Here is a 15008-nt window from a genome sequence, read left to right on the forward strand (position 1 = left end):
ATCGGCCTACGACTCGGAGACAGCAACGGCAGCTGGCGGACGTTGGCACATGGTGACGGACCGGTATCCTGATCTAGTTGGAGGTGACGTGAGATTGACCACCTCTTGCAACTGACTGGGTACGGCAGAGAAGGACTGTTGATATGGTGCTGCTTCAGTGGGTAAGCGTTTGGTTTTGGCTGTTAGATTTACCAGGCTTCAATTTCTCTGTGTTTGTGGATTTGATTTGCTGGGATCTTTTACTTGTATTCTGATTTGCGTGGGTATCGCAGCAAGTATTGTGTGACAGCAGAGCCAAAGCTTAAAGTAGCGACCATGGTCCTAATGTGTTTGACGGGGGCTGACCTGTTGTGGTTGTGTGAGGAGGTCGAGGTAGATGTAGAGGAGGACTTGAAGGAATCGGAAATTGGTAAGACAATTCTAGAAAGTAACAATGATTCGAAATTCATAGAACAAATGAGTAAACGAATTCTATACAAAAAACGGGAACAGGAAGCATTTAGGCAAGAGCAGGAAGAACTTATGCAAGAACAGGAAAAAGCTAGGCAGGAACTAAAAAGAATTTCTCAGGAAGAAGGCCTAACAGAAGTAACGAGGCAATACATTGATGAATTGAACGAAGAGATTCAAGGTTTGGAGCAGGAAATCGAGCGAAGTCAACAGCGGCTGGAGAAATCTGTAGGCTGGACGCAGCGAAAGTGGGAGGGAGTAGACAGCAGATTTCAATCGAAAGCCGACAGAAGTAGTACCTGTGAGAGTAGCAGCACGTTCACAGGTGAACTCGAAGTGCTAGCAGCTAACGATGCCTTAGTGGCAACAGAGGCTGTTAAAGGCCAGAGTGAGAGCGACGAGGTGCTGTGCCAACAGAGGAGTGTAGAGACAGCTAGGCCAGCTGCGAACAAATTGGCACAGCTACCGCGCGTGTGCGTCGCATCTCATGGTCGCGAGGTCGTTAGCGAGGTACAGGGTACTGTTGACCCGACAGACACGAGCACCCATGTCGAGTCAGATCTGCATGGCGCAGTGATCTACGAGCTGGACGATGCAGTTGAGAGTAGTTCTCAGGATGGCGAGCTCCGTAGCTCATGAAAGAACAACTGCATTCAGGGATCGGTGCGGCCCTCCGCCAGTCTAGGTAGCCAAGAGAGGAATGATTTAGTTAAGGATCATTCGGACTGTGCGGGTAAGAGACCGATCCGGGCCGAAGAGATGTGTACCGGCCAGCACGAGACGCCAGAGGACGGCATGAAAGTGAGTGCGAAGAGAAAACGCGTAGAAAGAAGCGCCGTAAAGATCGGAATGCAGTGGTTAATGTAGCAAAGCCAAAGACGGCGACAGGCGCGAAAAGGCAGGGCGCGAAGAAAAAGGTGTGGTTGTCATTGACGACGTGTGCGCATTAAGCACGTTCGAGCCACGGGTCAGAGAGACCGAGAAGGAAGTTTTGCACGGACGCGGAGAAAGGGCACGAGGCAGTTATATTCCTCGTCGTTCCGTCGTTCTTTTTGAAGCTCAGCGTGTAGTACGAGGGAGCGCAAGGTGGCAAGACGAGACCAGGTGATAGGGAGTGGCGATGCGGTTAGTCGAGTTCGTGTTGAAAGCGAGGCGCCAGGACGCAAATTGGCAGGAGACTGTAACGTCGTGGGGGAGCTGATAGTGTGTCAGCCCTTTTGTTGTTCCTCGGCAGCCAAAGTAGCTTTCGGACCGCGACCATCTCGGGTACAGCTCAAAGTATGAGTCAGACGTAAGCATTTGAAAAGAGAGGCCAAGAGAGCTTCCGTAGAAGGAAAACGTGTTGTTTTGTTCTATTTTTTATTATTTATTATTTGAGAAGCTCGAGATTTGAAAGACGCGTTTTTTTGTAAACATGTAGTATCGCGAGGTGTTCATTAATAAGTAGACAGGCTTTTTTTTGTGTGTGTGTGAGTGAGTAACCTGAAGAACAAAATTATCGCTGAGAGGCCTATGGTAACGCGAGTGTGTTTTAGTTAACCTTCCTTTTTTATGTGTGTTTTTTTTTATTTTCTAAGGTTAACCGCGTAGATTTCCAGTAAGTGCGTGATTTGCACTGAGAAAAACTCTTAGGTCCTTTAGCGCGTGTCCTGTGCGGATGGAAGGAAGCAGATCGTTAACGACTGGGTTGCTTGAGTGTGTTGAGGGCAGCCGTATTCTGACTTCTCTAGTACGCGTGCCTAGAGATAGTTATTAGAAGACACATTTGTTCAAAGGTTCCTCTGTGTTGCGTAAGCTACGCAAGTTTGGTTGTTCGTTTAAGGAACGTGTCCTGTAGGGACTAAAGGAACAAATGTAAGCGTGATGAAAACTTTGTATGACGCAAGTATGCGTTCTGAATAGAGACCACAAAGCTAGCGCGTTTGTAATTACATACCTGTGGAGTTGGCCAGACTGTTCAAGTGGCAACAGTACGCGAGATAAGTACGCCACTGTGATAGGATAAGAACAGGCTGTTAGTGAACGTAGGCTGCTTAAGTTATGTTCGGGTATTGGTGGTTAAGAGCCTTCAGTTTGATTCTGCGTAAACCTTTACTCTTGTGCAGCATGACAGTCAGATCTGGTTAAACTCAGGGGGAACGTGAATGCTCGCTTTGGCGGCACAACATTTTGGGGCAAACTTTGGGATTTCCCAGTTGAGTGACTTGCATTGAAATTGTGATGGGAGGCCTGGTGGATTAACAGCTGATTCCGGACGTTTGAATGCTGAGCGGTATTGTGTTGCCGGGTCGACTCTCCTGTGCCAGTTGTTGTGAGATGGTTGAAGGCATTCCAAGTACGCAGGGGTTGCAGAGAGCAAAGTCATCATCTTGCTCTCCAGCCATGCTCTTCCTGCCCAGCGGTTGCCAGCACTGGCCAGGCGAGATTTTCTGGGCCATGGAGGAGCTGTTAGGAATGACCGTACGGGGTGACAAAGTGCCAGCTATTTCAGCCTGCTACACGTGTTCCAATCCAACCGGACGGGGCGCACTTCAGAGAACTGTGAATAACCGGCAGCCACGTGGCACGGGGTCAGCTCAGGGGAATTCTTGAGGGGAGGTAATTGGTGGAACCTCCTCATGAGCTTTTCGAGACAACAGACAATGTGCTACCCAGCGTGCCACCCGGGATGGAGCAGAGTTCTACGAAGCCCCTTTGACGTTGGCTCCGGACCTTTACACCAGTGTGTGTTTGTGCGGCATGTGTATGTGAGCCCTCCTCCATCTCCAAAAGGGCGGGTCATCTTCGGTGACGTCGAACGGTGATGTCGAACGATGACTGGACGAACATTTCCATCTGCTTGGAATCAAGGGGGGACAAAGTGTTTATAAGCAGCGATTGTCGGCTGCTAGTGCGTGCTCGTTGTGTGCTTGTTGTCGTGCTCGAGATGTACTAGTGAGCTGCGTGCCCGTTGTCAAGTGAGCTGTGTGCTCGTATGCTGTTTGCTGTATGCGTCGTCTTGCGTGCTCCATATGGGAGTCACGCTAGACTGTCGATATATGTCTGGTCTAAGATGTAAATAACGTAAATAAATCCTTTTCACCGAGTTCCTCTCTACGACCTACAACTCCTTCAAGTAGTGGCAGCGGCGAGATCGTCCGACGACTCCTACATCTGGTTGACAGCGGTGGGGTCGTCTGACAACTCTGGCAATATAAGTACATGCACAGTTGTTACTGCTGTTGTAAAAATAAATAAATAATTCTTCTCTGGCGTGAAATCGGGAACAGAATTTCACAAAAATGCATACCCTGGCGTGTCCTGGTGATAAACCATAGTGAACTGCGCTTCCATCTCAAAGTCATACAAAGCTTATGTAACGTGTTGTACATTATATAACATGCTGCAGAAATAAAATTTAATTTTACGTGATATTTGAACATAGCTTCGTTTACTACACTGCAAGCAATTGCCATTAGTCTAAAGATCGAAGTCAATCCGAAGCCTGTACTTCCCATCATTCCCATGTAGGTTGAGGCAACGCTCATGAGAGCCCCCGTAGACACTAGCGTCACATTTCCCTCTAGGGTATTTATTTAGAAACTCTATGCTTCAGGCCATCTGGTGAACCTGTCAGTGCAGGTTAACAGGTGGCAATGGTTTCCTTAGGGAGGAAGGGGGCCGACAATGTTGATGTGCAGATGGCTGGAGCTGCTGTCCGGGGACGGAAATGTGTCAAGAGGAGTCGCAGTGTTGCAATGCACTTTAGACTGTTGGCACTTGAGGCACGCGCATGACCAGCGATGAACGTCTACGTTGATACTGGGCCACACGTAACAAAAAGTGACGAGTTTCTGTGTTGCGTAAATGCCAGGATGAGCCAAAGAATGAAGGGCATTCAAGACGGCCCGGCAGTATGGGCTAGGCACATAAGGACGAGGACATCCCAAACGAGGGGCACGTTGCAGTTTGGAAGCAAGATATCTTGATACACCAGAGAGGTACAGTTCATGCGGAGCAGCTGGAGTTCGGCGTTGACACGCTGGGCGGTAGCCATGGCCATGAAGTCGATGACCAGTCGGCCATGGTCTGTTGCATGGATGGCGGTGTGAGAAAGTGCGTCAGCAACAGCATTAGATTTTTCGCTGAAGTGAAAAATATCGCTGCCTAATTCAGAAATGTTGGCAAGCTGTCTGATTTCGCGGGGAGTCTAGGAGGTGCTGCTGGACACTAGGGCAGAAGTCAGTGGTTTATGGTCGGTAAGGACATGGAAGGAGCGTCCCTCACGAAAATGTTGAAAGTGCTTCCCGGCCAAATAGATGGCAAGCAGCTCTCGGTCAAATGTGCTGTAGCGGTGCTCAGGGAGTGCAAGCTTCTTGGGAAAAAAGGTGATGTGCTGCCAAGCACCAGCAATGAACTGCTGCAAGATTGTGCCGACAGTGGTGTCCGATGCGTCAACCATGACAGATGTTGGGGCGTAGCACCGGCAATGGCTTCTTTGAGGCCTCTAAATGCGCGGTCAGCAGTGTCGTTCCAGGTCATGGGAGTATTCAGTGTCTTGAGGCGTGAGAGAAGGTCATGTAGAGGAGTATATTGGCACAATTGGGAATGAAGCAACGGTAATAGTTGGTGAAGCCACGAAATTCACACAATTGCCTGGTGGTCAATGGCTGAAGAAATTCACAGATGGCTGTGACGCGGGTCGAAAGTAAACGAATGCCGTGTAAGTATACGCGATGGCCAAGGAAATCCAACTCCATAACACCAAATTCGCTCTTCGGACTGTTCATGATAAGACCAAACTTGCCAAGTCTAGTGAGCACTTGACGTAGATGGAGCTTGTGAGCTTCAGCAGTGGTGCTGTAGACGAGGATGTCGTCAAGATAGGCAAAACGGCACGTCAAGCCATGTAATGCTTGGTCAACAAAACGCTGAAAGGCCTGGGCCGCATTATGAAGACTGAAAGGCATGCGCAGATATTCGAACCGGCCGAAGGGTGTTATAATGGCGGTCTTGGGGATATCTGAGGATTCCACAGGAATCTGGTGGTAGGCTTTCACAAGATCGACCTTGCTCAAAATGGTGCAGCCGCGGTGCAGTGTCGTCATAAAGTCCTAAATGTGAGGTATTGGGTACCGGTCCGGGACAGTGGCCTTGTTGAGAGCACGGTAATTGCTTCAGGAGCACCAGTCACCGTTCTTCTTGGGCACCAAATGGAGTTGCGAGGCCCAAGGACTGCAGGAGGGACGAATGAAGCCAAGGTCAAGCATGTGTTCTAACTCCTTTTTGGCAAAAGCTAGATGATCCGGCGCGAGGCGACGAGCCCGAGCGAACACTGGAGGGCCAGTCATGACGATATGATGCGTCACGCTGTGAGCGACCGAGGACTGAAAGGAGGGGGGGTCGGATGAAGTCCGGAAACTCTGCAAGGACGGCCGACCAAGGGTCGGGAACGGCCATGTGTGCCTGGAGAAGCCGAAGCAGTGGAGCACAACAACAAACTCTTTGGACTGTTAAGCTCATCTCGGAGTCGAAGATACGGCTGTGCCACATGTCGATGTCGAGCTTGTAGTGCTTAAGAAAGTAATCTCCGATGATGAGCTGGCGCACGACCGCAATGACAAAGATCCAGCGAAAGGTATGTCTGAGGCAGATGTCAAGAGTCACCGACTTTTGTCTGTTGGTCCAGATGGTTGATCTGTTGACTGCAGTGAGAGGAGGCGAGTCGGGAGGATGGCGGCGCTCAGCTAACATAGGAGGAAGGATGCAAATCCTGGCGCCAGTGTCGACGAGATATCGGAATCGGGTGACGCGGTCACTGATGTGGAAAAGGGGACTGGACCTTGGGCCGGGAACAGCAGTCGTTGTCAGTGGCCGTTTCCAGCGTAGAAGCAGTGCTAGCGGCGCTGGTTTGCACGAGAGTCATAGCGACGGTGGTACCAGCAATTCGTAACTGGAGGAGGAGAATGCCATTCAGAGTAACTCGGGCTGGGGTGACGAGGTCGTGATGAAAAACGCGGCCAACATGTTTGGATGGCAGAGACCATAGCTGTCAGTCGGGCTACTTGTTGTGTGAGCCCCTAGTTAGCTTCAAGGAGACACACATCGCTGTCGCCAGTGGCTGCACCGTGGGACGAAAGGTCAGTAGGCCGATGAACTGTGGCCACAGAGGGAAAATAGACATCCATAATCTTGTCGCCCATATGGCCCAGAGATTCCAACGTTGAGAATAAAGATGCGGTCAGGATCATGCGCGCCTGCAGTAGAAGGTGCTGCAGGAAAAGTTCTTGAAGAAGTGCACTGTCAGTTGAAAAAGCCAGATCTCCAGCCAGGACTTGCTTGCGACGCAATAAGTCGGTAGGTTTGCAATCGCCGAGCTCCTCCAATGTAAGAAGTTGCTGTAATCAATGCTGCTCCATTTCTATGGTGCACTGAATAAATGTCGCCTCAAGATGCCCATAGGGGTGGTCGATAGGCGGGGAGCATAGAACATCGAGAACAATCGCAGCAGTAGTAGGTGGAAGCGCTCCAACGACGGGGTCAAACATGGTCAACTGTGACCTTAGGCGGTGGCGACGGAACAAGGATCAGATGATAATGAACCAAAGTTCCGAGTCCGACAACCAGAACTCCGGGTGCTTGAGAGCGGAAACCTCTGGATTGTGGTAGATTGCAGCAGTACTTAATCAGTAGAATCCAAGGCTATGGCTGACTAGATAGAAGGCGTACTGCGAAGGCGACGGTGCTGGAGCTCGATGCGGTGGTAAACCCAGCGAAGTGGCTGATGCACCGAGAGCTGAGAGCGATAGCGCGAAGTCCGGAGTGACCAATTTGTGGGTGAAGAAAAACCAGGCAGACGCTGGAGCCTGGCGTCACACAAATTATAGCTTAGCCGAGCTCACTCAGTCAGGCGGCAGCCTAATTCCGTCGATTTCACTGCTCAGGCACTGTCAGCGTGCTGGGCGTGTCGTCATCATGTTTTGTGACCAAACCATAATGGCACGTCGTAGTGCGCTACAGGTGTGAGATCACGGGCTAAACTGGTCACCGGAAGCCGAGATTGGGTCCACGAGTGACATACCGGAAACTACCACGAATGCTTTCCCGAAGTAGTTTGTTTTTGCATTTACTGGGCGGAATGGTGAAAGCTCATGTGTAGGCAGAGATCTCCAAACTGAATTCACACATCACAGCCTAATCTGACAGTGTTGCACAGTCAAAGGTCGTGCCTCAAGCTATGTGATGAGCGAAAGCACTGCCCCATGGTGTTGACCATCGCAGTATTTAAAGTAGGTGGTATATCAGTGGCGGACAGCACAAAATTCAGTAAATTTTTCATACTGCTGGCATTGTAAAAAGCAATGAAATCATTTTTCAGCTGCCCGAGTGATTATACGAACATTTTTGGTAGAAACTTGGAAATCTGTCTGCGACTGTTTTCATCAAGTTTGACACTCTGCAGTATGCTAATTTCACATCGAAAGCAAAAGTCCCTACACAAAGATGAAGCCACCATATGACTTGGGTAACAATTTAGCACACCAGCCTAGAAGCCCGGCAGAGCTGAGGGCAGCTGCGCTATGGCTGACATTTCCACACAATAAGTGAGGTCAATTAAGGGGTTGGGGGAGGGGGGTCTGCCTAGACCCCGCCTATATATGAGTGGGAAATTAACCTGAGTGTCAAATTTGATGAGTATCTTGGAATGGAAGCATTCTTGAAGCATCAAATAAAATGAATTTGTCATCGAATTGATCACTCAAGTTCTTTATTTAAGCATATACAGGTTGTCCCATGTAACTTGAGCTAAGACTTCAAAAAATTTAGTCACTTAAGTATCCTTACTTGCTTTGGATGCAAAAGCATCATGACATCTCTAATTAATTGGTTACGTCCATGATACGTGACGTCATACGGTGTCTCGTGTCCTTCACAACTCTACCTCAATCCCCTTAGCTCTAATTTGTACAAACCTTAGTCAACTTTCATCCACCTTTAGCTACCTTGCTTTAATTTGTACCAACCTTAATCCACTTTATTTCACCTTCATTCACTTTACTCCACCTGAAGTCACCTTACTTTAACTTGTTCTAACTTTAATGCACTTCACTCTAATTCACCGTAATTCACTTCAATTCACATGAATTACCCATGATTACTACTAATTGCATTGTTATACCATTTGCTATCTTCTGTATTACTACTGACATCATACAAGACGCTGATGACAATGATTTTCGGTACGATTGCTTGATCACGCCGGATTTTCTGGCTCATGGGACATTTAATGCTTTCACAATAAAACGAAAAGCGAAACGAATTGAACCGAGCATATAGTGTTGGCAATAGCCTGGAGTAACTAGGGATATTACGCAGTGCTATTGTGCTGCGCTCAGCCATGCCATAGGTGAACAAGCAAGTGGCCACAGGGAAGTGAGAGGCCGCTACACCGGTTGTAGGCATCTGGGCTTCCAGCTCTTGTCACTTTACGGTGCAAATGCATGCTACTAGCCGAGGGCTGCTGAAGCGATAAAGCGGCGATAAAGCCATAATCAGGCTGCAGCCATGCTTGTTCACCCATTGCACACTTGAGCGCAGCCCAATGACAGTGTGCAAGCGCCCCATCGTGTGGCATTTTTTGTATTTCGCAAGCTTTTTTTTGACATATGAAAAAAAAAACAATGCTAGACATATTTATTGGGTAGAAAACAATTTATTAGGCGGTTTCTGAATGTCCTCACTTGCTGTCTTAAGCCATTAATTAAAAGGTTGAATAACTAAATGTAATTAAATAATTATTTGTGGCAAAAATAAAAATAGCTTGAGTTACTCTATGCTATTGCCAACACTCTATGTTTGGCTGGATTCATGTTTGAAGTGGCTTTCATTTTTGAAGTCTTGGCTCAAGTTATGTGAAACAACCTGTATAACAAATAGCAAACTAATTAACAAAAATAATTATTGGAAGACCCTGCTTGTTTTCAGAAGCTGTGTATGCCACAGCAGACAAACTATCTACGCAAGCAATTATTTGCTTAGATAACCATTGATTTATCAAAATTACCCATGTTTGGAGGACTTGTATAATCTGGAGATAACAGTGTTGTGACAACAATGCAAAAATAAAAATAATCGCTAATTTCATTTGGGGAGGCAAAGGAGAGTGCGCCTATTACATTGGGCTCTGCTGTATTCTCAACATTCCCTTTTTTTTTCTTCTTTTTTTTTCAGATTGAGTTTATGAACAAACGACCACTTACTGCCTTCTCATGGTTTGCCCACTGTAAAAGCTCCATATATAGTTTCTAATTGCCTGATGAACCTGCTCCAAAAAGCCATTCAAAATGCATCTTTGGCTGCTCCAAAGGCTGCTCCGAAATGGCATGGGCTAGTAGCACCACTCTTTAGGGAGAAGTTTTAAAAATTGGCATTCTTAAAAATACTGCCAAGCCTCAGAATGTCCTAAATAATTTAATATGATAGCTTTTCTACAGCCAGTCTCTCGCGGGTGCACAGCAAGAGAGCGAGCAGGCCAGAGAGATAGGATAGACGCGCATGCGCACTGCGATACTCTCGACAGCAGGCACCGAGCCGCCAGACAGCGCGCGCATGCACGTGGCCACGGGCTCGCATGGTCTCCAAATTTATGAACGCGACTGTACATACAGTGTGTATAAATAGCCGTATTTTTTAAATAAATGCAAGTTGGAAGTTCAGCGCCGCCCAACTTATCACATGTGTTCTTTTTGTCCTCATCCTTAGTGCTGTTATATGAACCAACTCGCCCAAATCAATGCATTGTTGTGACTATGTCGTTATGTCATTATGCAGAAAGTGGTCACATAGGAGCAGGACATTGCAGCCATGGAGGAAGGAAATAAAACTAGGAGAGAGCATAACATCACGCAGCCAGCCTTGGCAACCGAACTCTCTTCAAAGCCATTCCCTTAGCTTTATCCATCACAGTATCGGCGCAACACATGACCTCCGAGACTCGGCACATTGGCTGGGAATGTTTGGTTCCCGGTAGTTTTTCATCTATGTGCGCTTGTTTGGCTGCCCTGCCCTATAGATCTGCCTGCCGAGCAGGAGCACTCATGTTTGCATACTTGTCTGGTGTTTTCTTTCTTCTTGTGTGAAAAATTTCTTTTTTTTAATTCATCATCAAGTCAGAGCAGGCTCTATGATGATCACACATTAGGCCAGTACGTTTGGCTTTAATCGTGTTGTGCAAGGCTCTCTCCTAATTATTTCTTTCATCCTTGATTGCAGCGTTATGGCACTCACTCCAGCTCATTCTGTAGCATCCTATACTGGTACTCATTTTGAGGCTCGCTGTTGTAGCATAACGGACAACCGAGTAAGCGAGGGTGCTCTGAGGCTTTCCAGAATTTTTTACCAGAATTTAGGCCTTCACTTAAAATAAAAGAAAAATGCCTAAGTGACATATTTAGTGATCATGTTCTGATTTGATTGACAGGCTGCATCGAGAAGCTCTCAAGCAATCAGCCACTGATCCTGCCTCGGGGAAGATTGATATCTCTATTCTTACAACTGGAATTAGTGCTTCCTCTCGTCAGAGACGTGCGCAGATGGCGTCTGCATTGCGCAAAATGCTTGAAAGCAGAACCAAGGCTCAGAGCCTTCCATACAACAAGGTCTTTGCAGATTTTAAGAACCAGTCAGATGTGGTAAGTTATAACGCTTTCCTTACTTAACTTTTGAGGGCTTGTGCTAGTGCGGTCCACTAGTTCTGATCGGGGTGCAGGGCTATCTGTTTGCCACAGGACATGGAAAATTCCACAGTGAATTCAGCACTTAACAGCAGTGTGGAAAAGGAGAGAAAAAACAGGAGGAAAGGCAGCGAGGTCAACCAGACAAGCATCTAGTTTCTACCCTTCACAGGGAGTAAGGGAGGGGAAAATAGAAGAGATCAAGAGTGAGCAATGAGTGCACATGTAGAATAGGCTTAAATTTAAGCACAAAGGCTAATGAAACAGTTTTGCTGCTTAAGAATGTTCAGTGTGCACCATGTGCCATTTGAGCAAAAGTTTGAGGAACTGCTATTGCTTCAACTAAACATTTACATTCCCTTCTCGTTTGATAGTGCAGAATAGAATTAGGAAATGCACTGCATTCGTTCAACATGTGCTGTGCATTGTACCATTCAATTTGTGGCTGCAATTAAGAAAAGTTGCAGTTTCACGTGATAGGCGAAACATCATTTGCAATAGCAACTTAGTAGACAGTCATTTGAAGTAAGGATAGTAGTTTTATTGACCGTATAGACTTGTAAACATTTGCTTACTAACTAAATTAACAAGCAGGGTGTCACCGCGCACAGGCAAACATTCACACATCGCACTCAATGTCCATGGACACTTGCTATCAAAATGCTGGTGTGAGGAAGAGCAACAGCGAGTGAAGTGACCTGCGGGCTGTCTCGCTTCAATGCAAACTGAGTGGCGAGAACACATCACGCAAAGCTACTAGCTGTTGACCCACCTAGACTCTGCCCCTAGAGCAGATTGCTTTCAAGATAAAAGTAGAGTGCCCTACCTCCCTCCCCTGCCTTTGGTGCCTTGCACTCTATGGAAGATTGTGTGCTTCCTTCCCGCTTTTTTCCCTTGCATGCAAGATTGAGCCATGATCATCGGCTCACCCTTGCATGCTTTCACTCACACATACAGCATACGGCGCACGGCGATGGTGTTATCGCCCTTGAACTTTACACAGAACATCATGACAACAGCAAAAATGCACCCCGAGTGTCCATATAATTGCTGTCGCAATAGAAAGGTACACCTAGCTTTTCATGGGTGTACACTAGGTAAGATGGCAACCTGCAAAGACAGCAACTGAAAAGCCAGGCCTTTCTAACTATGGACGGGTTTAAAATGGTCTTGCCACACAGGCATTGACAGTAATGTGCTCGCCAGCAAAATAGCCACATCTGCAGCAACAAAAGATTTGAACACTTTCATAGCTGTCCCCACCATAGATTTGAAACCTTTTGTTTGGAAAAAATGAAGAGACTACTGGCAATGCTTGTGGGACACCCAGACCTCAAATAAACTTCATCTGATTAAGCCACAGTTAAGCACTTCCCCATCGGTAATAAAATCACGAGAAACTGATGTCCTATTCTGTTGACTAAGAATAGGGCGTACATACGGTAGACACAACTTCTTGCTGACTGGTGACGAACTTCCTACAAGTAGTAAATGTGGTGAAAGACTGACCGTCAACCACGTCCTTGTGGATTGTCAGGAAACGGAAACCAAGAAGAAAAAGCAATTTCCTTTAGCTTATCGACAGCATATCCCTTCACATACAGCACAGTTTCTTGACACAAACCCATTATTTGACACCATATATGTATTAAATTTTTAAATGACACTCTTACATTGTACATTATCAGTCCGAAAGTTAAGTAGTATGGCCTCTTACCAGAAGCTGCTGCTGCATTAGGTACACCTAGTACAGCACGTGTCTCCAGGCCCTTGCATTCAAGGGCTGTGATGAGGCAGTAGTGCTATGTTCACCTACATGTTTTATTATGTAATCCATGCATAACAAAACATTTATGGTCATAGTTCACATCTCTGGTCATTGTTTTAATACCCATATATTTTACGTAATTTAAAGCTACTGATTTTAGGCCTATTTACAGCCATACTACATATACCATTCAAAGTACAATTCTCCATTAACCATCACCATGTGTGTGGCGCCCTTTTGCCATATCTGGCCCTTGCACCATAAAACCCCATACATCAATCAATCAAAAGGGTCTTGCTGTGCAAAAGGGGTCCAGCACAATTGTTTTTGCACATGTGTATTGCTAGAAGGCAAGCAGCAATGTAAATGGTATGATATGGTAAAATAAAGCAATGCTGCTGTAATTGCACTATTGTGATGCATATTTGGCACCATGCTCTAAATTTAGTGCAAGTGCTTGAATAAGATGGTCTTAGTATGCAGTGCCAGCTGAACTAAACGTTAATGCTAATACGACTATTGTACTTAGGTTCTCATGCACGGCTTAGACTAAGTGATGGTGCATGTCCATGATGTTGTACTTCTATAATATGGCAATTTTTTTGCAGATGATCACACGAGAGATGTTTGAGGATACCTTGAAGGACTTGCAGGATGATGGTTTTCTTGTTGTGGTTGGGAAGACGTCTATTAAGCTTTGCTAGTGTATGGCTATTTACCTGAGTTACATTTTAACCCTGTGCACTATGGTAGCCACCTCTGTAGTGGTGGAACTCATTCTACACTGGCAGTCCCTTTTATTTTATTTTTTTTCTTAATTGATATAACTTCTCTATACCCCTCTCATATATGTCATGGCTTTGTACATTTGTTTAATAAAAGTTTTAGAGTTAAAGTGCTGTGGTGCTTTATTCCCGTTCATCTAATTGAAATGCAATGTAAAGAAAATAGTTTCCATGTCTGTTTAATTCATATTCCTGTACCTTTCATATTCAGACAGAACAAGCATGACTTTGATATGCATAGAATGGAAAACAGGAAAGAAAAAGAAAAGTTTGAATAAAAGCTTTGTTTGGTTCGTCCCCCCACTTTACGTGGACAGCTGCGTGACTGAATAGACTGGGCCATTCCTTGAGCCTGTGTAAGCAAAGGTGGGCCAATGCTGGTACCAGTGCACAATGCTTGTCTTCACAAGGGTTTTTTAATGTGGTTTGTAACATGAGCCAATCTTGTAGGCATTACATTGTCGCAGCACCCACATGCCTCAAGGCATTAAACAATAGTTGTATAACCAGCAAGTTTCCCCGGCAACCTGTCTCAGCGCATCCACCAGGAAGCTATAGCTTGACTGACATTCGTCCTCTAATAGTCTCTGCCCAATTTTTAAGTTAATTATTTTTAGTAAGTTTTCCCGAAGTTGTGTGTAGGTGAGGAAACTCTGATGAAGGAGAGTAGGCAGTGTGGCACAAAAACAAATGCTTTGTTTATAGAAAATGATATACAGTTGTAACTGAATTTAACGAAGTGATGATCACACTCGAATTAATTTGTTAAATCGGGAAGTTTGTAAAATCGAGAAAGGAATTTTTCAGTCCTTCAAATTCTAAAATTGTAACGTAGCGACATGCAAAAGCTTTCGCGGCATTGTATTTGCCGCTAATTCAGCCATCTGTTACATAAACCATTAAATAACAAAAGCAAACACTGCAGGCACCCCTACTAAGGTGGTGTTGAGTCCACTATTACGTGCAGGGCACAGCGTGCAGCCTCGTCCAAAATAAAGCTAGGGCCATGACTAGTGCACCTACATGTTTTAACGCATTACAGTAATTAGCTTTAGAACACACGCTCAAGAAAACAACCATCTGTGTCAACATTAGAGGGAAATCAACACTTCTTTTACTCATTTATTTCAGCAAAAACTTTGTTAAATCGAGTTCGGCCAATTCAGTTTCGTTAATTCGTTTGGGTGACAACATTGAATCCAATGGGTACCTGCCGGGGAGTGGAAATTTCGTTACATGGGGACCTCATAAAATCGGGTTTCATTAGATCGAGTTTTGACTGTACTACAATTA

General features: G+C 46.0%; 1 protein-coding gene across 3 annotated transcripts in view; it reads left to right on the forward strand.

The window, feature by feature from the left end:
- Window positions 1-13825, forward strand: part of dpa (disc proliferation abnormal) — a 133978-nt gene extending 120153 nt beyond the window's left edge. For all 3 annotated transcript variants that reach the window (XM_070530649.1, XM_070530648.1, XM_070530650.1), the window contains exons 21-22: window positions 10910-11120; window positions 13539-13825. In XM_070530649.1, the coding sequence (XP_070386750.1) occupies window positions 10910-11120; window positions 13539-13634 (307 nt within the window). In that variant the 3' untranslated portion in view covers window positions 13635-13825. The remainder of the gene's footprint in view (window positions 1-10909; window positions 11121-13538) is intronic.
- Window positions 13826-15008: the final 1183 nt, after the last annotated feature.

Source organism: Dermacentor albipictus, chromosome 1 (genome assembly GCF_038994185.2).
Source record: "Dermacentor albipictus isolate Rhodes 1998 colony chromosome 1, USDA_Dalb.pri_finalv2, whole genome shotgun sequence".
NCBI classification, from domain to species: Eukaryota; Metazoa; Arthropoda; class Arachnida; order Ixodida; family Ixodidae; genus Dermacentor; species Dermacentor albipictus.